The sequence below is a fragment of the Sciurus carolinensis genome, chromosome 4, assembly GCF_902686445.1.
Source record: "Sciurus carolinensis chromosome 4, mSciCar1.2, whole genome shotgun sequence".
Classification (NCBI taxonomy): domain Eukaryota; kingdom Metazoa; phylum Chordata; class Mammalia; order Rodentia; family Sciuridae; genus Sciurus; species Sciurus carolinensis.
The window spans coordinates 19,134,242-19,158,694 of NC_062216.1; the positions used below are offsets into that span (position 1 = coordinate 19,134,242).

At 35.8% G+C, this 24,453-nt stretch overlaps 2 protein-coding genes across 4 annotated transcripts in view; one reads left to right on the forward strand and one right to left on the reverse strand.

Moving 5' to 3' along the window:
• Positions 1 to 490: 490 nt before the first annotated feature.
• Tma16 (translation machinery associated 16 homolog) lies at positions 491 to 17,560 on the forward strand. Its single transcript, XM_047551528.1, has 7 exons — positions 491 to 614; positions 8,286 to 8,398; positions 8,866 to 8,903; positions 10,184 to 10,268; positions 11,420 to 11,568; positions 14,853 to 14,895; positions 16,273 to 17,560. Exons 1-7 carry the CDS (start codon positions 612 to 614, stop codon positions 16,451 to 16,453), a joined length of 612 nt encoding a protein of 203 aa, XP_047407484.1. The 5' UTR covers positions 491 to 611; the 3' UTR covers positions 16,454 to 17,560.
• Positions 17,561 to 20,105: 2,545 nt separating this feature from the next.
• Marchf1 (membrane associated ring-CH-type finger 1) overlaps positions 20,106 to 24,453 on the reverse strand; it is a 761,820-nt gene continuing 757,472 nt past the window's right edge. For all 3 annotated transcript variants that reach the window (XM_047551412.1, XM_047551411.1, XM_047551413.1), the window contains one exon: positions 20,106 to 24,285. In XM_047551412.1, the coding sequence (XP_047407368.1) occupies positions 23,987 to 24,285 (299 nt within the window). In that variant the 3' untranslated portion in view covers positions 20,106 to 23,986. The remainder of the gene's footprint in view (positions 24,286 to 24,453) is intronic.

The window sequence follows — 24,453 nt, forward strand, 5'->3', positions numbered from 1 at the left end:
GGCAGGGACATTGAAAGAGTATCTTCAATGCCTGGCATATAGAAGGCATTGGATAAATGTCTATTGGATGAATTTATTGTTTATGGAATTGTAACATGGTGTGAGAAAACGTTAAAACTGGGCTGGAAGGGGCCTTGAATATGAGGTAGGTTAGAGGTCTTGTGAGAATAAACCAGGAGTCAGGTGGAGAAAGGCTTTGTCCAAGGTCGTCCAGTACAGGCCCGGCCTTTGCAGAGCTGGGTCACAGCCAACGCCTCCTGGGTCTCCTGGGAGGGGTCCAGCCTCTGGGATGCACTTAGTAAGGGGAACTGTCCTCAAATCCTCGGCCTCGGGCTGAGCGCCAGGCTACAGTCACCGCGTGCACGAGGGAGGTCTGTTCATACCACTAGGGCTTGAAAGTGCAACACGGGCGAGAAAGACTAAGTCTCAGTTTCCAGGGACGTTTTAGAGAAACGCACTCGCCCTTCCCCTTCCGGTCCGGTCCGTCCGCCGCGGCTCCCGCCCGTACTACGTGTGTTCCGGCTGGAGTGCAGGTGTTCGCTGCTGTGGATTGGGTCCGCGATTGTCGGATCTGGAGTGCGGAGGCTCCCCGCGGCCTCCCGGACGTCACCATGGTGGGTCCCCTCCCACTTTCCTGAGCCCTGTCGGTCGGTTTCCTGGAAGGCTTTGGTGTGGCACATCGGGAGGGCGCGGGGAGGACTCAAGAACCCGGGTCGGGGGAGGAGGCTAAGCGCTTACTTTGGGTGGTGGAGCCGCCGTGGGTGGTGCGGGGCGAGGCGGCCGCGAGGGACCTCCAGGCCCTGCGTCCGCGTCAGTGGTCGTAGGCTTTCCTAGCACCGTGCCGGTGCCCCGCTTCTTCCCCGTCTTTCCCGGGGAAAACCTGCAGCTTTGTGTCGTAGCCGCTCTGAGTTCCACCAATGGACCACGCGCCCCTCTTCTCTGCCCTGAGCTGCGTCTCCTCTCCTGTGCGTCAGTTCACCGCCCTAATTTAGTGACCCATTCCCGCCCCCAGTGCCCCTTCTCTACGACCACATTGCCATTACGAAGCTGTTGTTTTATTAAAAACTTTCGTAGGTATAAGTGATTATTCACAGAACACGATTAGGTGTAAAGATTAACAAAATAAGGAACTCTCGTTTACTCATGTAGTTTAGTCTTTGAAAGTTTTCCATGAACCTGTGACCTTCAGGAACCCCTTAGAAGTGAGCAGCTTGTAAATTTTATATTTACAGGTTTTTTTTTTTTTTTTTTTTTTTTTTTTTTTTTTTTTTTTAGTTTTCTTTATAGTTAGTACCTATGTTTATATTCCAAAACAATGTTTTCCACTTGCCATGTTCTTGAGTTCTTGAGATTCAGTCATAAATAGGAACATGTTTTATATACACTAATAAGTATTGACCATACATTATCCAGTTAGTTTCTAATAAAAGAACAAAAATTTAAAATTTTTTATAACTAGTAAAAATTTACATTCTGACCACAATGTTTTTTGTCCTTTCTTTTTCCTTTCTTACCTTTTTTGTATGCCAGTCACTTTTGTCTGTCTTGTCTATTACCTTTTTGCTTTAGATAGTGTGTATTTGTATAATTTCAGTCTGTTCGCTGAACATGTTTATCTATTTCCAGTCCTTTATAATTTTTCAGAATGGAGTAGTAAAGCAATTACATGTAATGGTGTGTGTGCTAGGATATTGATTGGTATTTGACTGTTTTTCTTTTTAACCATCAGAACTTCAGTTTTGCCAAGTTATAGAAATATATTGCCTTGACATAGAAGTTAAAAAAAAAAGAAAGAAAGGTGGCGTGTAAATGTGTTCTCGTTGGCATATTTCTGACCCTGTCATTTTCTTGGTAACATCATCAGTGCTGGCAGTACAGCTCAGAATGTGGCCTCAGAGGTCTGAGTTTGGCACCTGTGATTTTTTTCAGGACATAACTTTCTGTTAAATGAGTATGGCAGTAGTTCCTACCTCACAGAAATGTTGTAAAAATAAAGTACTTAGCCCTAGTCTGGCACTTAGTAAATGTTAGTATTATTATCAATTTTAGTAATAAAAGTAAATAATAACAGTGCAACTTTTGTTGTTCACTTTTGTTACTTTGTTCATTTATATTTTGATTGTGAATCTTACCTGGAGCTCTGCAAGTTCTTATACATATATATATATTTTAAGATCAAAATAATGCAACTACATAAAGACTCTTTTTCAGTTAAGCCATCCCACTCAGTATTTCTTTATTCTGTCTAGTTTCTAGTGGTTTTCTTTATTCTGTTTCTAGTGGTTTTAAGTTTGGTTTGTGCATCATGCAAGACACTCATGGATATATACCTCTTTTACATAAGCTTGGTTATTTTAAAACTTAAGTGTGCTTTTTGTCTTTTTCCCTAGCTAGATTATAAACCACTGAAAAGTATGGCATTATCCATTGATTTATCATATTTATTCCTATTATTTCTGGCCATTAACCACTCACGACTGCCTACAAATTGTTGATAGCAGGAATTGTGTGCTTTTGGGCTCACCCCTGTAAATGTGAGCTACAACAAAAAATGAGTTTTCTGCTAGTAAAACTTGCTCCCAAAAGTTAGTAAAACTAAAAAATATTCATTAAAATCAACCTTGTATACCAACCATTTTTGGAACAACATCACATGCACATGGCTTAAAAAAAAAGTGGTTATGGAAAGTGTATTAGTTTTTTGGTTACAACTATAAAGAATATAGATTCAGTAACTTAAAACTGTACACTCATTTTCTTATATTTCTGGAGATCTGAGGTGCATAAATGAGTCTCGCTAAAATCAAGGTGTTGGCAGGAATATTTTCCTTGAATGTTTTGTTTCCTAGAAATTGTCTACTTTCTTTGGCTCTTGGCTCCTTCCAAACAGTGGTCTTCCTGCCTTCCTTTTATAAGAGCCCTTAGGATTGTATTGGGTTCACATGGATAATTCAGGATAATCTGTCCATATCAAGATTCTTAGTTGCATCTGCAGAGTCTCTTTTGCCATGTGTGATAATCATATTTTCCAAGGAATTAGGGGCATGGACATGTCTGGCATGGGGATGAAGCCACTGAGCCCTATTTTGCGTACCATACAAACTAAGTTTTCCTCCAGTTCTGTTGTGTAGTGCTCCAGTTGAACTGAGACACAACCGGTGTTATCAGCTCTTAGCTCTCCATTCAGGTATTTTATATGCACATACAGGTATATATGTTCTCTGACCCTTTTTATATAAATAATATAATAGACACAGTCCTGTGGGGGGAGGGGCCCATTTTTTGTCTTGAGTTTAGAGAACAGTTCATGTAAGTAAATAGATGCTATGATTTGAATGTGTCCCTCAGAAGTTACTGTGTTGGAACCTAGGTTGTTTTATGTGGCCACGTTGGAAGAAAGGACCTAGGTGGGAGGTGTTGGGGTCATATGGGCAGAGCCCTCCTTAATAGATTGATGATGCCCATTTCACCTGAATGGCTTAAAAAAGGGTTGACTGTCCTGGGAGTTCAGTTCCTTTTCTTTCAGGGGTGTCCTCTTGGTATGTGTTCCCTTTCTCCCCTTCTCGTTCCCACCAAGTTAAGAAGCAGCATGAGGCCTCTCCAGAAGCCACTGTCTCATCTTGGATTTCCCATCCTGCAGTACTGTGAGCCTAAATAAACGTTTTTTCTTTTGTAAATTTTCCATTCTCGGGTATCCTGTTATGAGAATGGAAATTGGACTAAAATGCTTGTTTTTTAAACAGTTACTATTCCATTGTTTGTTTCTACTGAAATTTATTTAACCTGGTCCCTAATGGACCATTTAAACTGTTCCCATTCTTTCACTACTACAGACACTGTAATATTGCTGCATTGATTATTTTTTTCCCCTTTGGTACGTGTGTAAATGTATCTGTAAAATAGTTAATAAAAGTAGAATTCTTTGGTCAGAAAATGTGTGTCACTTTTGTCTTCCAGGACCTGTCACATTGCTCTCTAGAGGACTACCAGTTTATACCCCACTGGTTTATGAGAGTCCCAGCTTAACCAAACACTCATGTATGCAGAGTTCATCATTTTTATCTTTGTCAGTCTTAACAATTCCAGTTTTTAGATGTTTTAACTTACATGTCTTAAATTAAACCACACATCAATTCAAACATTTAAAAAACATTTTTTACTCTTTATGACTTGTTTGTATTTTTTTTTCTAACTTTTGTTTTAGATTGTCAGTCTTTTTCTTATTAATCTTGCAGGTTTTTTTATGTTAAGGGAATTGGCTATGTTTTGGTGTTGCAGATATTTTTTACAATTTGTCTTTTGACAGTTGTGATACGTTTTGTACTTCAGAATTTTAAATTTTTATGTAGTTGGAGTTGTTATTTTCTTTTGGTCTTCTGGATTTTATGTACTGTTTAGAAAGATCTTTCTCATTCTGAATTTTAACCCGCAAAATCTTTTTTTCTAGGGCTTACATGATTTCATGATTTTGTTTATATATGATCTATGAGGAACTTAGAATGTGAAGTAATATACCAAATTTTTAAGAAATTGTATGCTTTTTACTTTATTTGCATTGTTTGAGTACTTGAAATTTTAATGCTAATCTAAAACCTGAATGCATAGGAGATGCTCCCTCCCTTCCTTCCAAAAAAACTCAACTAAGCTTTTGTGATCTAAAGGGAGAATTGTTATCAAATATTATTTATTGTTTTATTTTGCTACATAATATGTACTTTAAAATTTTTATTTTGTTAATGTCTGTGTGTTCAGATTCTGAATCCTTGGATGGAGAAGTAGTGATTATTTTCTATGGTAAAGTACATTATTTGGAGTTCCAAAAATGGACTTACAACTGATATTTCCAGTGCCCAGAAAATTTGGAATTTATTTATCTAGTATTTATTTCTTGATCTAGTTTTTTAGCCAGTATGTATGTTGCAATCCTAATGGTTGATGAATTATTTTAGATAAAGACAGTGCCTTCTTCCTTACTGTGTAATTGATTTCATTGAAAAAGACAGTGCCTTTTACAGGGACTGAGACACAGTTACTGTTCATTTTAGTGTATACGTAGCCTATCCTGCTTGTTTTCAGTGCCAGGTCAACATGACAAAAAATTGATTTCCCCTAGGAGCAATTAATTTAAATAGAAATAATCTTGTCAGATTGACTTCGAGTTTTACTGCTTTGTAGGTTAACATTTTACTGAGGTTTTACCTCAGGTTTTTTTTTTTATTTTTAAATTTTAATGTACTGAAAAATATGGAAATGTTTTGAAATGCAAATCTTGCATCTTTGCCTTGTTATATATTCATATCATGCCTTGAGGAAACCTCATAAATAAATTACTATAAGAAACCATGAACTATAGTGAGTCAGAATATGAGTTTAGTTTCTTTGTACTTTCTTTGTGCTGTCTTGGAGGTTCTTTAACTGAAATCTTCTAAAACTTTGATGACATTTTCACACAAGAGTATCAAACTTTCTAGTGGAACTTTTTGACTCTTTAAAGGAAATATTTTGTAGACAAATATAATCACTGAAACCTTTCTAACTTTATTACTTAAGTCATAGCAGTTTCATAGAGTTTATCTTATTTCCTTAAGATTCTGTGTCTTTTTTTATTGTTTTAAAGTAAAGCATTTTTTTTATTGGTTCTGACGTATGAGATGAAGATATTTTTTTCAAACAGTGCATGATGCCAGCTTTCTTTTTTTGTTTCACATTAGTTACTATCTATTCCTGTGTAATAGAAGTTATCCTGAAATTTAGTGGCTTACAGCAATATTTGTAGCTGGCCATGGTGGTACATGCCTATTCTAACCACTCGGGAAGCTGAAGCAGTAGGATCTCAAGTTCATTGCCAGTCTCAGTGACTTAGGCCCTAAGCAGCTTAGCAAAATGCTATCTAAAATAAAAAGTGAAAAGGGCTGGGGATGTGGCTCAGTGGTTAAGTGCTCCTGAATTCAATCCCAGTACAGTTCTTATGGGTGGGGAATAATCAGATATGGTCTTCCTGCATCCTCTGCTTTAAGGTTTCTCATGGTCAGTTGACATAACTGAGGAGGATGCGCTTCCAAGCTCACTCACATGTTTCTCAGTTGGGTTCATCCCCTCCTGGGCTACTGAACTGAGGACCTCAGTTCTTCACTGGCTTGCCTGGAGGCCTCTGTCATTTATGCCATGTGGGACTCTTTATTGGGCAACTTACTGTATGACACCTGGTTTCCATCAGAGTGAGCCAAGTGAGAAGACAGAAGCCAGAGTCCTTCATACCCTAATCTTGGAATTGACATTTACCAAGTGCTGTTCTTAAAGTGAGTCACTAGGTCCAGCCCACACTCAAAGGGAGGAAATTATATAAGGACATGAATATCAGAAAGTGGGCTGCTTTGGAGATCATCTTAGAGGCAACCTACCACGTGTTCCAAGTTTTTATTTGATTTGTGTTTGGTAGGTAGACTTTATGCTCAAAAAATTCATATCACATCACCCCTTCTCTGTTCTACCCCCCCAGGTGTGCATAGAGAACATATGTGCAAAAGAATATATCTTCTGTGGTTTTTTTGATGGTTATTTACTGATGCCTGTAGCCAACGTCCAGTTATACCCTGTGTTTCATACTTGCGCATATCTTCTCTGGTCAGGTTTATCAAGAAATGAGAGCATTCATTGCCTATTTGTTAGAAGAATGAATACATGTGTGAATGGGAAATTCATTGTCATTTTAAATAATCCTGCCAAGGGAGTTTTACAAAGACAGTGATTTTGAGCTGTATCTTATCAAAGAACAAGGAAGGGAATGAATTTTTTAGGTAACGAGAAGGGCGGTCTCAAGTTATAACCTGCACAGGGTATGTTCTGGAATGGTGAGAAGTTCAGTGAGAATGGGGTAAAAGATCTTTTGTGAAGGTGTGGTTAATGCTGGAGAGGCAAGTTGAGGATAGATTGTTTTCCAGGCTAAAGATGGAGGACCAAATTGAGCTAGTGGAACTCTTGAAGCAGGGAGATAGACTTTTACTAGATTAGTGTTTTAGAAAGAGAAGCTCTGTGCTGTCTTTGAAAAGGGACTGGCAGGGAGACCCTAAAGAGCATCCTAATCATGAGAGTTGAACTAAGGTAATTGACAGTAGTTTTGAAAGAAGATTCTGAAGACTTTTGGCATTTTAGAGTATTAGGTATGTTTGAGACCTTCAGCTGTCTGCTAATATATTTTCTTTTTCTTCTATAATCGTAGATTTGTTTTTCAGAGATTAAAGATTATATTAATTTCCTCTTTGTAACATTATGACTAAGTTTTGATCATTGGGCTGTTAAAAGAATCTGCAACTTCCCAGATCATGCTCTTATAGGAAAGGAGTATGAATTCTGAATTTTCTTTCTAACTTCTCACTGGCTGCAGATAGACCTGGCATTCAGCCATCTTACACTAGGTAGAAAGTTATTGCCTAACAAAATGAAAGAAGGTTGGATCCCTATGGGCTTTGTGGGGCACAGCCTCCAGCACCTGCTTTTAACAGGGAGTACTAAACTTTAGGTTAAGATATTATTATTTGGGGTTTCTATTGTAAAGAGCCAAACCTGATTCCTTGATAATATTGGTGGGATAAGATATAGGATTGTGTACTACTAATAAAAGACATAGAGTTTGGATGACAAGATGAATTGTGACCTAGTTAACTGGTATGAGACCTGAGTGAGAAAATAATTTTGGATTTACTGATTTTGAGTGAGAAAATATTTGGATGTACCGATTTTGAAATGGCTTCTATTTGTTTCTTCTGTTCCTAATTTGCAAGACCATGAGGCCAACTTTGACTTTGCTTGATTCACTGCCCACTCTTCCATGTGCAACTTCTACAAATTCCCACAAATACCCTGTGTTCCCCTACCCACTTAATCATCCTGTAACACAGATTTCCACGCCGGAGTGTCCTTGCTATCTAGTTTTCTCTGTACCTATTTTGCAGATGGAATGATTGAAGAGATGAGTTTACTGCCCTACTCATGCCTTTTTTATTGTCTCATATGATTGGAATATATCTGTTACAATCCTAGAAACAGACTGCTAGAATTATTTTTCTTTTTTTTTTTTTTTTTTTTTTTTTTGCAATGCCGGGGATTGAACCCAGGGCCTTGTGCATGCCAGGCAAGCCCTCTACCAACTGAGCCATATCCCCAGCCCCCTATTTTTCTGACTCACTGTATTTCTATTATATTATTCTTAAAATTTATTTCTAAAAGAATTAAGTGACAATAGTCAGTGTATCTGATTGTACATGCCATGTTTTCCTACATTTTAGCCTAAAGTTCCAAAGGGAAAAAGTACAGTGCGGGAAAAAAAAGTCATCCATCCATATAGTAGAAAAGCAGCTCAGATTACGAGAGAGGCCCACAAACAGGAAAAAAAAGAAAAGTGAGTATCTTTTCATTATTTGTGTCCAAATTGTTCTATGTACAGCAATATACTTTTAAGGGTTTCTTGAATGAGTTAAGTATGAAGAATACCAATAACAGGAGGTGTATGTTACCTACACTGTTTCTGAGAAGAAATGAGACTTTTTCAGATGTATGAAAAGTAATCTTGTTTGGGGGTTTTTTGAAGTTTAAAAGATATTACAGTAGTGCACTTTAATCTTAGTGGCAGCAGTTTGATCTTTTGGAGTGTTCATTACTGTTTTGTGTGAAAGTATTCTGTGTATCACAAAACCCATCTGAACATTCATAATTTAATCGAACTTTCATTTGTATTTTCAGAACTAGATATCAAAGGATCATATTTAAATTTAAGTTCTTTGGGTAGTTTTCTTTTTTGTTGGTTTTTTGCCAGATTTTTAAAATTTGCTTTGTAAATTTTCTAACAAATATTACTTTTCTTCCAAGGTTGAAGAATGAAAAGGCCTTACGTCTCAATCTTATTGGTAAATGGGTTTGCTTACTTAAAATTCTGGCTATATAGTGAATGTTTGTTCTATACCTTCTTTTTTTTTTTTGCCTTTTAACCCTAGTAAAACACTGTTTTTATCAGTCTTTTTTTAAATCAAGACTTGAGTAAAACAAAACAAAATGAAGCAAATCATTAAATATTTAGAATAAATTATGTTAGTGATTCTCCAAAAACTATTTAGTTTGTGCTTATCTATCCACTTATTTTAGATATTTTGCTTTTTATTTTTATTTATTTATTTTTATTAAAGCTTTATAGTTATGTATAGTAGTTGGGTTCATCCCAACAAACTCATACATGCATAGAAATTGATTTCAGTTCATGATCCCTCTCTTTGCCTTTGCCTTTTCTTTCCCATCCTCCCTCCCCTCTCCCATTCTCCTTTCTCTGTTCTACTAGACTTCCTTTCAATTATTTATATTTGATTGGTTCTTTTTACTTGTGCATAAAGATGAAGTATCTTGTGGTATATTTCTATATGCACAATTTCATAATTTTTTTAAGAATTCATTTTGTATTGTCTTCCCTTACCCATTCTTCCACTGAACATCTTGATCTTTTTCTTCTATATTACTAATCTTTCCTTTATCTTTATGTTATCCTGCCCTTCTTTCCCCCTTTCCTTTATTGTACTCCAGCTTCCACATATTAGAGAAAACATTGGTCTTTTGAGTTTCTGGTTTTGATTTATTTCACTTAGCATGATATTCTTTATTTTCATCCACTTACTGGCAAATGCCATAATTTCATTCTTTTTTTGACTCAATAGAACTAATATGTGTGTGTGTGTGTGTGTGTGTGTGTGTGTGTGTCAGTGTCTGTGTCAGTCACAGTTTCTTAATCCATTCATCCATTGATGGACATCTGGGTTGATTCTGTAATTTAGTTATTGTGAATTGTGCTGCAATAAGCATTGATGTGACTGTGTCACTGTAGTATACTGATTCTAGATCTTTTGGGAAAATACCAAAGAATGGGATAGCTGGGTTATATGGTAGTTCCATACCTAGTTTTTTGAGGAATCTCCATACTGCTTTTTGCTTTTTAAATACTTACAACTTCATATTCTATTAAACTCTGCCTGCCCACCTGTCTTTCTGGTTTAATTTGTTTTGAGTCCACACAGAGCTTTATATTTAGCATTAAAATAAATTTTGATTCTCTTTGAAACACATTGATGTTGAGAATATAATAAACCTCTTTGCTTAAATGATGACTTGTCATGCTAAAAACTGTTGGTATTTTTATTTATAGGTGAAAAACTGCAGTGGTTTCAGAATCATCTGGATCCAAAAAAATCGGGGTATTCAAAGAAAGATGCTTGTAAATTAGTTGAAAGGTAAACAGCATATTATGAGCAAAGGGACAGAATAGGAAATTCTTGAACCTGGTTTTTAGAGACAGAGCTCTGACCTGGGATTGCAGATAAGCAAGTAGACATTGTTATCAGAAAGAATTTAGATTTGTATCATAGCTTGGTCTCTTTAGTAGGTTCATAGTCTTTCTGAGTCTCAGAGTAATAGGCTGATTTCTTGGGATCAAGGCAGGTTTCTTGGAGGTGTCAACTGCCTGGGCACTCATAGGTGGGGATTAGTAGGCCATTGTAAGATAGTTCAAAGGACTTTTAGCCCAAGTGAATAATATCTAAAAGGCCTAGAGGTGACAGCAAAGATGACACTTGTAGTGACCTGCCAGACATTTAATATGAGTGAAGTAACAAGTTCAAGGAGGGAAGTGTGGTGGGTGTAATAAGTAACAACTGTCTTGGGAAGGACCTCAGGTGTCCGTCTTAGTGTCTGGGCCTTATCTAAGGGCATTAGGAGCTGTGGGTAGCTTTTACAGAAAGCACCTGAGTGATCATACCTAAACTTTAGGAAGGTCACAGTTGTGAGAATAAAGGAATACAGAGAAGGACACGTGGCTTTGGTCAGGATGTAGGCAGTCTAGGCGAAAGATGATGGGGGCCTCTGCCTGGTATGATGGCGAAGAATGAAAGATTCCAGAGATGCGAAGAACGTAGAAGTCCTCGTCTTTAATGAAAAGTTATATGTAAAATAAGAGGGAAAGAGGAGTCAAGCAGGATGTCTGCATACTTTGCTTGGACAGCTGAATGAATGATCATAACTGTCCCCTGAGGTAGAGGGCCCAAGAGATGGAGTAGGTGTTGGGGGATAGGCAGGGGCAGGGTGATGACAGTTTTGGTGTGTCGAAGGTGAAGCCACTAGGGGACAACTAAATAGACCTGGACAATGTAGTTGAATATGAGAGTCCTCACTTCAACAGATAGCAGGCTGTGATTTGGTCACTGAAAGTGAAGGATATGGTCAAGTTATCCAGGGAAGAGTATAAGAGGTCTAAGGACATAAGGAACTCAGAGGAACATAAAAATATAAAGACATCTAAAGATTAGAGATTGAGTTTTAAATGACCTAATATGAGCCCAATTGTATAGACTTTTAAAAAATTCAAATCATTTAAATATTTTTTTAGGTATTTAAATAGATTTAGCAGTGAGCTGGAGCAGATCGAGTTACATAACAGCATCAAAGACAGGCAGGGACGGCGGCACTTCTCCCGGGAAGCAGTTATCAAGCAGACGATGGAGCGTGAGCGACAGCAGTTTGAAGGATATGGCCTTGGTGTGTGCTCCATGTGTTTTCTTTCTAAAATAATAATGGTATTAGATTTGTAATTTATTCAGAGCCTCAATTTTATTTATTCTATTGATTTAGTTTGACTTTTTTTCCCTTTAATTTCCTTTTCTCTGTGTATAGAATAACCTTTGGGTTCATTTTTCCCCATACATTCCCAGCCAAACTCTCAATTGTGTGACAGTGACATCCTATCTTTCTAGTGCAATAATAATGTTTTCCTTTTCTTTTCAGTGTGTACCTAATTTGTTTTGTTATAGGATTATTACTAGTCATCTCCAACTGTACCTAATTGGAATAGGTATCGTGTCCTTCTCATTTTCTAATTCTTGCTCTATCTAGCTCCATATTTAATCATCCTTGCGAAACTATAGAAATCAAAATTTGTTCCTCTGCATTGTATCATGTCTAGTTAATTCCCAAAGATAAGTATATTATTAGTTTGGTAACACTAACTGCAGAAAATCACTTAGTAGAAGATGCTAAGACTTGCAAAGCCACAAATTGGTGGTTACCCAAAGGCCGCATGGCCTGCAAATAGTATTTGATTAGCTTACTGATTGTCGGTATTAAGGGGGAAAAAAGAGAAGCACCTGGAGATTTCAACTGGAAAAATACAGATTTCTGGTTTCTTTTAAAAAACAAAATAATCTGGCAGCATCATCTCTGGGAGTAGAGTAACAGCTGTCTTTCCTGTTCCTGGGCATATATTCTAAAGTTTGCTGTGGTCCTGACCCTTATTTTGTTCATATGTCTTACCTGGTCCTGGTAGGCATTTGTGTTATGAGGCTTTACTCAGAAGGTACATTAAGTGAAATATTAAGTAGCAAAATTAAGTTTTTAAGTTTTCATGAAAACAGGACCCTAAGCAAATTGTTCTGTGAGTAATAGAAATTCTGCAGTGAATGACTGTCCGTTTTTATTCCTGAGAATTGAGTTTTATTACTGAAAGAGCAACAGAGAATAGCTGTAGAACTAGATAGATCCAGACTTAAGTCCTCATAGCCTACTGTATAATGGAAGTCAAGTTATTTATCAAGTTGTTAAACCTCAAGTTAAAAATAGAACAAATAGTATACCAACTTCCTGGATTGTTCCAACAGTTAAGTAAGATTTAATTAATGAAAGTGTCTGACATAGTACTTTATAAAAGAGAGGGTGGCAGAGAGCTTCAGCTAATCTGTGTCCTCTTTTTTAACCTAAGTAGTTACCTCCTAAGCCTGCAGAATTTGTATATACTTATAGACTGTATTTAATTGTTTTAATTTTCTTTTTTTAAAATTTCATTTATTTATATGTTTATCTATTTATACTGGGGATTGAACCTAGCGGTGCTCTACCATTGAGCTGTATCTACAGCCTTTATTTTATTTTATTTTTTTTAAGTTTTGAGACATGACCTTGCTAAGTTGCTGAGGCTGTCCTTGAACTTGCCATTCTCTTGCCTCAGCCTCCCAAGTCTCTGGAATTACAGGCGTGCACCACCATGCCTGACTTGTTTGGAACCTATTTTAACTTGACTTTGTCTCCACCACTCAACCAAAAGTACCAGCAACTAGTGACCTTCAGGTTGCTAAGACAAATAGTTCCTGCACTGGGCTTATCTCAGTAGTTGATGCAAAAGAAAACTTATTTTCTTGGCTTACTTTTTATCTGGTATAGAGGCCCTGACCTCTTCTAGTTTTCTCCCTAGGTCACTGGGCATAATTTTGCTGAAAGCTGAATCTCCTCATCCTAACCAACTAAAAATAGGCTCATATTCCAACTTACTTCTTTTTTCTATATACCCCATTTTTTAGTTAATCTCATTCAGATCCATGGGTTTAAATCCCATCTAAATGCTAATAACTTCAGTATTCATATGGTCAACCCTGTCTTGTCCCCAGATCTCCAGACTTGGATTATTAAACTTGGATATCTCAAACTCTCTACTTGAAGGTCCTACAGGCTTTTCAAAATCAACACGTTAGAAAGCAAAGTCCTGCTTTTCTCCTTTAAAACTTGTGCCTCCCGCAAGTTCCAAATTTCAGTCAGTGGTATCACCGCTTGCCCAGTTGCTCAAATCAGAAACTTGAGTTCATTTTCACAGTTCACCATCAGCAAAGCATATCTTTGATCTTAATGACTTTTACCCATATTATTACCACCTCCCTAGTTCAAACCACCTTCATCTCCCCTGTATCGTTAGTACAGCCTCCCTTTTGGTCTCTGCTCCCACTCTTCCCCTTGCAGTCTGTTCGTCATGAAGCAGCCAGATTGATCAGCAGGAATTAGCAGAGCCCATCCAAGCAAAACATACGCTGGTGACAGAGCCAGGGCTAGACCTCAGATCCAGTGATCTTCTGACTATGCCCTGTGCTTCTTCCAGGGAGCATAGCTGGTGAAAGGCGGCTTGTGAATTCTGACTAGTTTGCAAGTATGTAGAACATGTGGACATATGGTCACCAGAAGTCAGTTTAATAAGTTTTGAGAAGACCAAATATGAACACCTTTTCCCCTTTTACTCCCTGGTAATATAACTGTTTCTGACTCATTAGGATACCTTTTTAAAAATATTTGTGCTTGATTTACATCTTCTAAAACCTATCCTCTCATCCTCTTTACTTTCTGAAAACTTTATAAAAGTCAGCATACAGTTGTATCAAACATTTTTGTTTTTATCTTTCCATTAATTGATACTGCAGTTATTTAATATTTTATTACCTTGGCCAGATGGTTGTTTTCAGCAATAAAAGTGAAAGCATATTAGTTTATAACTTTATAATCATCACAGTAAGGAAATGCCACACATCCTGTTTTTATGAAAAATGGATTTAAAATTTATTGATCTTTTTTGAGCATTTATTTGATTATAGCTTTTAAAACTTTTTAAATTTTAAAGTACTATTTTTAATATTAAATTATTTTTACTTTCCTTAAAGAAACTCTACCATGTCATGGTTACATATATACTTGGAAAAATTATACTTTTCACCAAGAAGAAAATATAAAACACCTTGGCATGTTGTTTCTAATAGTTTAGTTTAATTTCACAAATTCTGTGTTAGGATGTATTATTTAATAGCATTCTTCTTAATTCACCTTAAACTGAACTCTTTATACTTGCTGGACTTTATAAGTTAATTATAATAATGCTTTAAAATTGTGTTTTCCTTTTCATATTCTTGGTATAAGTTATTATTTGTTGCATATGACATAATAAATGAAGAAACTAAAAATGATGTAATTAAGAAAGAAAATGTTTAATGGCTGTAAATTGTTTTCTTTTCCAGAGATCCCAGACATTTTAAATGCAAACAATCTGAAAACTTTTAGGTAAGTGTTTCTTTAATTGTTCCTTGAAAACTGTATATAAAATACATGAGGCCTAAACTTCTTCCTTTTAAAGTCTAGACATTAACACTAAAAGAAAATCAGAGATTTCTTTCAACCTTTTCTATTTTATTAATACTTTCCACATTTGTATTTATTTGAATACTTGATACATGATACAGTGATGATGACATACTTCTTCATAATAGTTTAAAATATTTTAGTACTTGATGGCTCAGGGTCAGATTCTGAAACTATTCTAGCACCTTCTTCTAGAGAGAAGGTATTTAATGGTAAGCGATGCCAGGGAGAGATTTAAGTCAGTCAGAACCCCTTTCTTCAGAGGTCTCTATAATTGTACCCCTTGTCACCAGGGAGACTGCTGAGTAGGGTTTTAAGTTTTTGTTCTCAGATTAATCATTTTGATTTTGAGTAGCCCATGTTGATAGACCTGATTTTTTTTTTTTTTTTTTTTTTTTTTTGGGGGGGCATTGTACATTTTCTTTTTTTGTTGTTTTTAGATTTTTAAATTTTGTTTTAATTAGTTACACATGACAATAGAATGTACTTTGATAAGATAAATTTAAATCCAGGCAAAATCATATGTAAAATTTGCTCCTTATTTCTGAAACAGTGTTTGTTCTGCATCTTCCAAAGAAAATCAGAAATGAGAGGAGAGATGAACATAGTCTGTTAGCATTGCTGGTTAGAGTTCCGTTTTTAAAACTACCTTCACGTTACTCCTCGAGTAATTGAATACAGAATTGTCACAGAAAATACCGAGGTTGAAAAATTGGAAATTTCTCTATAAGAGTTATTTGATTACTGATTGTTAACTGTGATATATCGTATGAAAAGACAAACCTTTCTGGTTGTCAATTTATAGTGTTGCAAGGGATGACATAGTTTCTACTTCTGAAATCTTAAGCCATGTAGCTGCAAGGGTGGGGTGATGAGGGGAGAGTTAGTTATTAAAACAGGTGAATGCTTTAAAATTGTGTTTTCCTTTCCATATTCTTGGTATCAGTTATTATTTGTTGCATATGTATTTTGCAAGAAAGTACAAAGGAATGGAATAGAGCCTTCTTATAACTTTCAAATATTTTGCTGTTTGCTTTTGATAATTTTAAATATGTGGGATTCCCTGTGCAGGTATTGCTACTGTAGATGAATGAGAAAATGCCAAAAGTATGGAAAAATCTAACCTCAGTTCTTGGACGTTGGTTTTTTCCTTGTACATTTATATTGGTTCTTCCTAGTACCCTTGAAATCTGTTGTAAATTTATACACTTTCTTCAGGTATTTTCAGAATTTTGCAAATTGACTGTCTCCTTTTCACCTCAACTCCTGCCAATACTCTATACTCTCTCTTTTGTCTAGGGAATGGGATTTTGATCTGAAGAAATTGCCAAACATTAAAATGAGAAAGCTCTGTGCTAATGATGCAGTTCCTAAGAAGGGCAAGAGGAAAACTATTTTAACTATAGACAAAAATTTAGACGAATTGGAACTAAAAGGTGAATCAGATGACTCAGATGAAGAAATGACTCCAGTAGCTTGATTGTCTTTACTTGAGTTGAAAATAATTTGAGAGCTTCAAGTCACACTCATTAATTTTGGTAAATAATTATCTAGACATAAGAATTTGCTATTTACTTCATTTTCCTGTATAATGAGAGTCCCATTTGTAGTTTTAAAAAATGTTATGATTTTTATTTGAAAATGAAGGTTGCTTTTCATTTATATTAAGTTGCTAAAATAGATATAAGTTGTATTAGTCTGTTTTCAGTTGCTATAATAAAATACCCAAGGCTAGGTAGGTTGCTTATTAAGAAAAGACATTTCTTTAGCTCATGGTTTTGGAGGGTGAAAGTCCAAAGGAATGGCCCTGGCAAGGGCCTCTGGCGATATCACTTCATAGTGAATGACATCACAATCCATGCAGGAGGGTGGTGAGACAGGACACCAGAGAATTGGAAGGCTAGTAATGACTTCTCACTAGGCCCACCTGTTAAAGGTACCACCACCTCTTAACATTGCTACGCTAGGCACCAAGCTGCCTGTACATGAGCTCTTGAGGGACAAATACCAGAAGTGATCTTTTAAAGACATTTAATCTGAACTTTGTGCAAAGGAAAAGTAATATGTGTGAGGACAAAATGTGTTTTCAGTTTTTTCCTTATGTGGAAAATATGTAGGAAAAATTTGCCTAATCTCCCAAATGGGGTGAATGGACAATAACCTGTTTTCTAAGAGATTCCTGTGGACATTTCTTAAATTGTGATAATAATGAACTTGTATTAAACTGATTTCTCTCTTAAACATTAAACCTAATTTCTTTCCTTATAAAATGGGGAAGAATTTGGTTGTGAATTCATATTCATCAATAGATTATGCATTATCATTTATTTTTTCCTGAGCCAGAGGTAAAGGTTAGAAACAGAAGTAATCGGTCTCTGTGGTTATGTTGATCCCCACACTTATATATGTTATCTTCTGATAGAATAAATGATTTAGGCTTGCTCCTTTTGATTATATATATTTTTTCTACTTTCTCATTGTGAAAAGTGATAAGTTTCTAAAAGGTTAAATTGACATACAACAATATTTCAAGTGTCATGAAAAACATTGATGTATTAGAATTTTGTTAGAGAATGTAAGCACAAGTATCCTTTAGTGTGTTTTTTAAAGGATGTGATATAAATATATTTATTTTCAAGAAAAGGAAAACATTAATGTATGAGGTTAACTTAATAACTGTTTTGTTAGCAGTTTATATGAAGTTGTAACTTTTTTACTTTTGAAAATTAAAAATAAAATTTAATTTAAAAATATCACTTCTTAAAATTTTAATTAGTTTTTAGTATGTAATCGATGTTGATTAACTTCGGTAATCTGCATGATACTGATTGATTTGTGATTATAAGTTGGTGTCTTGAATTTTTGGCAAGGTTTCTTTTTTTTTTTTTTTTTTTGTTCATATACAGTTTCAAAGTAACTGTAAAAACAGTCATGAACTGCAGTGAATAGTATACAAACTATTTTATGTGGTCTCTATTTAAAAGCCCACACTGTTAAATGAATAACATGTCAAAATGGCAGCTCGTCCTCCCTGTCAGACATTTGTTACTAGTTTCCTATGCTGTCAATGCAACAAAACAAAGCAAAACAAATATTATCTGCTAGGAACTAAAACAAGTAAGAATCTGTTGAGTAAATGAAGATTCTTTTTGGGATGGCATCATGTCACCCTTGACTTGAACAGAGTAGCCTGAATCAACTCCTCTTTAGAGTGATGGTTTTAATCCTTGTTTTGTAAAAGTGATAACTTTTGTTTCCTTCATGGAGACCACTTCTTCGTCAGTAGCATATCTTTATAGATGCTTCCACAGTTCATGGCCATGGAACACAGTAAGGTAACTCGCTTTGTGTGCATGTTCTGCTACCCTTTAAAAATGTAAAATCCATTCTAGTTCATGAACAATTTCATAGGCCGAATTGACTTGTGTGTCATTGTTTGCTGACTCCTGGTCTTCCGTGGATTTAGTTTTATGAACTTAGAAGTTCAGACCTGCTAACTGACATCTTTGCTCTTTTCCTAACATTCTAGTCACTTCCTTGCTTGACTGACGTACATGTCCCTTTAGAACCCTGTTCACCTCTGATAGAAGCTTTTCCTGTTCTTATGTCACCTATGCTTCAGGGCTAGGAAATTGGGTAGGCCCTTTTTGCTCTACTGTCACTTCAATTATTTTTTTCTCCTTTAATTCTAAAGCCAGAAATCTTCCTGAAAAAATTCTAAAGCCAGAAGTCTTCCTTGATTCTTACCATTCTGTTATGTCCTCCTGTGATCTGATTTAATTAGCAAGTATTGATTCCATTTCCAAAATGAAAATCAAATTGGCTCATGTCTGACTGTCTTGACTTACTGTAATACATGCAGTGACTTTCTAACCGGCCTTCCTGCTATCATCCCTGCACCCGAATGACTTCACAGGTATCCACTTACTCCATTTAGGCAAGGCTTTGTCACAGATGACTTGCGCCTTGGAAGAATGCCCTATAATCTTCCTGGGACTCGAGGATAGAGTTTGCCATCACCTTATGGGTTCTATTGAAGTTCAAGACTTTCCATCTCAAGCCCCGTTGGGGTACAGCTGTGGGCTGTAAAACTACTTAACTGTACTGTGGAACCAGCAGCTCAGAAACGGGATGTCCTACCCCTTAGGCTTCCTTATGATGTCATCTGCTTTTCTGTTTGTGTCTTCCTGTGAGACAAGTATGGAGAGATGGTACCTTTGTCCATCTTTTACAGTTTTGTAATTAAACTTTCTAATGAAGTACTGTTTCCTTACTGGCTGAATCTGTCAGCCTTGCTTAACACTTCCCACTTAGGACTTGAGTATTTGTCCCCTTTGCCTGCATTGCCATTCTCCTGAGTCTTTTTAAGGCCGACAGTAACACTGTTTTTCTCATCCTTCGGGTCTGAACCTAAAGGTTATCTCCCTGGCTCAAGTGTCTCTACCCTCACACCCTTGCTATGCCTTGGAAATCCCTGTGCCATCACACAGGTTAGGATCATTAGTTGAACCACAATAACAGTGATCAGTGATTTGGGTGTGTCTGCTTTAATTCTGGGTGGTGGGGGAAGCCCATAAATTCAAATATCCAGTTTGGGCAGAAGTATGAGTTCTACTCAAATAAAAAGACCTGTAGACACATTAGGCCAGGCTGGTTGCTTACCCTGAATTCAGGCTTCAAAGTTGAGGCTTTAGAAAGGGACATTTTCTTTGCTGTTACCAACTCTCCCAACATGAGGAGTAGATCCCAGTGTCTTTGGCTTACTGTTCTTATCCATAAAATGATCTGAGTTCACTCAGATATCTCTGAATAGAAAAATGCTGTTATCATCTTTTATCCAAATCTTATTCATGAGAAAATCCTGTAGATTACATTGTGATATTTCTTAGACTTTTTAAAAAACATTTTGAAAGACTACATTTTTATTGGTTGATTCACTTTTTATTCTTTTCCTACAACATCTAAGGTGTGTCAGTATAATTTGTCGTGAAGTGATTATATCTAGACCCTGCCTAAAAACCAAGACCATTGTAAAATCTTGAGAATTAAAGGGTTTTGAATGTTGGAAATAGAACTCTGTAGAGATCCCAGTATGTTAGGAAAAAGCATAGAAGCTACAACCAAGATTTGGATCACTTGTTTAATATACAAAGTCTTTCACAGATCATTATTTTCTTTTCCTTAGTTTGTCTTAGCACACATTATTCACAAACAGTATATTGTTAATGAAAGAGAATTAGGTAAAACTAAAAAAGGTACAAATGCCCAATCTCAAAAATTGCACACAGTTAAAATAATTTTTCTTCTTTGTTTCAATGCAATATCCAATTTCAGGGTGGGCTTTCTTTAGATGTGGAGGAAACACTGCAGCCCAAAATAACAGTACTTCCTTTCAACTATTGATATGTAAAATAGCACCATTGGGCTGATTTGAGGAAAGAAAAAAGGTTTTCATCTTTCTTAATTAAGTGTAATCCTTACAGTTATTATACAATAACTATGATAATAATGATAGTAAGTTTTAAGACCTCTACTTTGTTCGAAAAAATTCATTGGCAAGGCAAGGAAAGGTATTAAATCTGGCAGATGGGAAAACCTTCCTGCCTCATGACCATGACCCTTATAATTTCTCTTAATGATGTCATTGAGCTAATGAGCTAATTTTTCCAGCCAAAGAATAGATGTTTTTAAGGGTACTAAAGAACCTTTGTAAAACAAAAAGTACAACCAAGGCCATCTCCCTAGGACCATAATCACATGTAACAGCAGCTCTGAGAGAGATTTAATGCTGGGGCATTTTGAGAAAGACTCCTTCGATTTCTACATTGCTGTCCCACATCCTTGGGATCACTTACATTTTAATTCTTTAAAAAAATTTTAATCGCATTTTGAACTTCACTTTTTAAAAATTGGAATTTCATTTCTTTACTGCTTTAATCTCTAATCCTATACAGTGAAGGTGCTAAAACATTAACAGTGTCAATGTCTAGAGTTCACGGTTTTGGCAATACCACAGATTCAGGTCAGAATTATAAAAAGTCAGAGTTTTAAACAGTTGTAGGTTCATTCTTTAATTTCCATCCTTTGTTTCAGTTCCATTTTGTTGCTTACATGAGCAGGTAAACATGCCTCAAAAAATTGTCATTCCATCACGCAGTTTTCCTTTTTGAGAGAGAAATCAGTCTACCAAAAAGCACTGCCACAAAGCCAAAACTTTGCTGTGATGAAAGGACAGAGGTCCCATTGCCATATGAAATGTAAATGAATCAACATTAGGTTTTAAGTGCATGTAGTTATTTCAAATCATGTGAACCATAAACATCCATTGCAGGAAAGCTTTTTAATGAAACTTTTGTGCAATGGATTTTTTAAAATGAAATTCAGTTTAGGGTTTTGAAAGGTCAGAAGAATAAATGTTGACTTTTATCCTGTAAGGGAGTTTTATTATTTTCTCATTTCAATAAAATCAAAACCTATGAAAGTTAATTTTGAGAATTTAGGCATAGTTTTAAAACCATGTTATCTTTTATCACTAATACAGCAAAGCTTAGCTTTTTAGTTTAGAAATGTTTCTTAGTGTTAAATGTAGCCCTTGATAAGTAAGGTTTTATTTTAGCCAATCATCTCCCACTGTGAAATAAGCTATGCACTTATCTCCCTTGAATTTAAAATAGTATTTTCCCTAGTAATTAAGGTAAATAATACTTTTCCTTTTAGAGCAAACAAAAGAGGAATCAATATTTCTTTGTTTGCTGGTGATGAGCTTTTCTCCTGTGAAATATTTGCAGGCACCATATTGCCCTTACGAAACCACAGAGAAGTGGATTAGGCAAATTAGCAGGAAAATGCAATCAGTTAATTCCTTTGGTGTGGTGCCATGATTAAATCACCCAAGCGTTGTTATTTTTAAGTATATTTATCTTCAATCTTTAAAGGGAAGTTAATACAAAGTTTAGTTTCTTTAAGATTCTTTTTTAATGCCACCAAAGTCCTTATTTGTGCTCTAGTTTTGGTCCAGTTTAGTTACCTCCACTTTGTTTTCCCTGGGCCTTACTCCATCCCCTACAAGTTTTAAGAAAGATGAATTTTAAACCTCTTGTTTCCTGACTGAATACCTTAACGTTTTTCTCGCATATATACATGAATACACACATGCCACACACACACACACACACACACACACACACACACACACAAAATCAACATTGTTTACCTTTTCTTTATTTCTAGGAATGGGGCTATTTGCTCTCAGTATCAGCCACTACTAATATCCATACTGTCTTTCTTTTTTTTAAAAGGTTATTTTGTTTTCCTTTGATAATCTGTGAAGAACAAGCACACTGATAATTACAAAGTGCATCGATGTGATAATACCCAGATTTGTGCAATGTGATACCCATGCTTTGGTTCTTATGGCCATCTCTGCCTTTGACAATAACAAATATGACAGCTAATAAAAATTGCTTTTTTATGTAGGCCATCTTTCTTTGACAGGCAGCTATGTTTATAATTATTAATCTAGCTCTCTGCAATATCATTCACATTTCAGTTTTATATGAGTATTTAAAGTATGCAATAATCAACTGTCAAACCTAAACAACTCAATTTATTACTTACCATAGAATCTGTTGAATATTTTTGCTTCTGAACTGTCAAGGAATATACTGTCAGCTTACAAAAATAGGGTCTAGATTCTTGTTCGTAACTATCAGTCAAGTTGACACCTCATGTGTATTAAGAAAAACACTTTTCATTTAATAACAGAAATACTTAATTTTTATTTCCCTATAGTTGCTTCATTGTAGCTAACAGAATTTCACAATTTCACTAAAGGCAGATTTTTTTTATTTTCTTTTTTAAATTTTGTTTTCTTACCCTTAGAGAAATGGCAATTTCATCTAATTCTTCAAAGTAGGACACTTAATATGATTAATTTAATGCTTTGTGAAATCATAACCCTTTAATGAAACTTGAAAATAAAGTAATAAATTAAGAATCTATTTTGAAATATTCAAATATTAAGTGAAGTAGAACCTTAGTCTAATTAGGTCCGTGCTATCCAACTTAGTTAATTCAGACCAAGGTGCGTTGTAAAATACATACTGGATTTTGAAGACTTGATTTTAAAGAAATGTAAGCTGTTTTGATAATGTTTTACCATGATGACATGTTAAAATAACATGGTGTTAAATTATAAAAATTAATTTCACCTATTTTAATTTTTCTAAAGGGGCTACTAGGATTTTTAAAATTTGTATTTGTGGATTACATTTGTAGTTCATGTCATATTTCTATTGGACACACTGTATTAGAGGGGCCAGATAAAATATAGGACCTGATGGTTGATTTCAACTTCTGTGGGCATTTAAAAGAGCTAATTTAACCCAATAATCTTTTGAAAATCTTTTGTTCATGATTTAAACATAATTCCAAGTATTACTATCTTCAAGTGTGTATTGCATCCATTTTTAAAACATGCATCTGTCAAAATAACCAAACTCCACTACTGCCATAAAAAGCTGTCAGCTATCAAAGAATATCAAAATGTGCATCCTCCAAGTTTGCTTCCAGTGTGGCAGGAATAATGCAGACAATTTCAGGCTTCAAACCAAATGTGTTTATCCAGATGAGATAGCTAACATTACAAGACCCTTAGAAGAAATACATGTTACAAGTCAAGTCTCTATTCTTGAACTTTTCCCCTGCTACTGCAAAGAGTATCATGTGTCCATTTAATTTGTCATTGACTAAAAGCATTCCTGAACCAGCAGTTCTGTATTGTCTTAGAAGTCATTCTCTAGCCATCTTCACATTTCCATATCAAACGTCAGGGTCACTTCCAGGGATCCTGCTCATCTGATGTTTTTTCCTCCTGTCCTTTTTGAGCAAAGTAAGGAAACAGTCAGTAGGAGAAAGGAGACGATAAAGGGAGTAATGCAGGATCACTTAAGTCAATTGTAGTGGCTGAGGCTAGAAAGACGGTCTTCCGAGAAGAAACTGTCATCTGGTTCCATCAAACTGGTATGACTTCTGGAGGACCGCTCTCTGCAGATGGCAGTGAATTTGTACCCGTTTGTGATACAGGCACGACCACAGCCTCCTTGGTGTCTGTGTTTACGTTACACGAAAAGTTCTTTTCCAGCTTATTGGCAGTGTCTGGGCAATTTTGCACAAAGATCACACGGTTGTAGGCCTTCAGCCTGCGCCACAATTGGACATAGACTTTACACTGTACATACATGAAGACAAGACCTCCTGTGAAGCCAATGGCCACCACCACCAGTTTTGTCCAAAATGGCCATTCGAGGACACCTTTAAAATAAAAAGAGAAAGTTATCACCAAGTTGTCATTAATGCACTTGAGTATTTTTTCCTATGGCCCCTTCAGAAGACCATACCTACTTATGGGAAGAGAGATAATGTTAACTACTAAGATTTATAACCTGAATTGGCTTACCTGCTTTCAAATATTCTAAATAT

What these genes read in the sequence shown, in the direction of transcription:
- Tma16 (XM_047551528.1), top strand. An exon ending in AAACAGGAAAAAAAAGAAAA is followed by an intron (nt 8,399 to 8,865) that starts GTGAGTATCTTT and finishes TTTTCTTCCAAG; the next exon opens with GTTGAAGAATGAAAAGGCCT. An exon ending in GCTTGTAAATTAGTTGAAAG is followed by an intron (nt 10,269 to 11,419) that starts GTAAACAGCATA and finishes ATATTTTTTTAG; the next exon opens with GTATTTAAATAGATTTAGCA.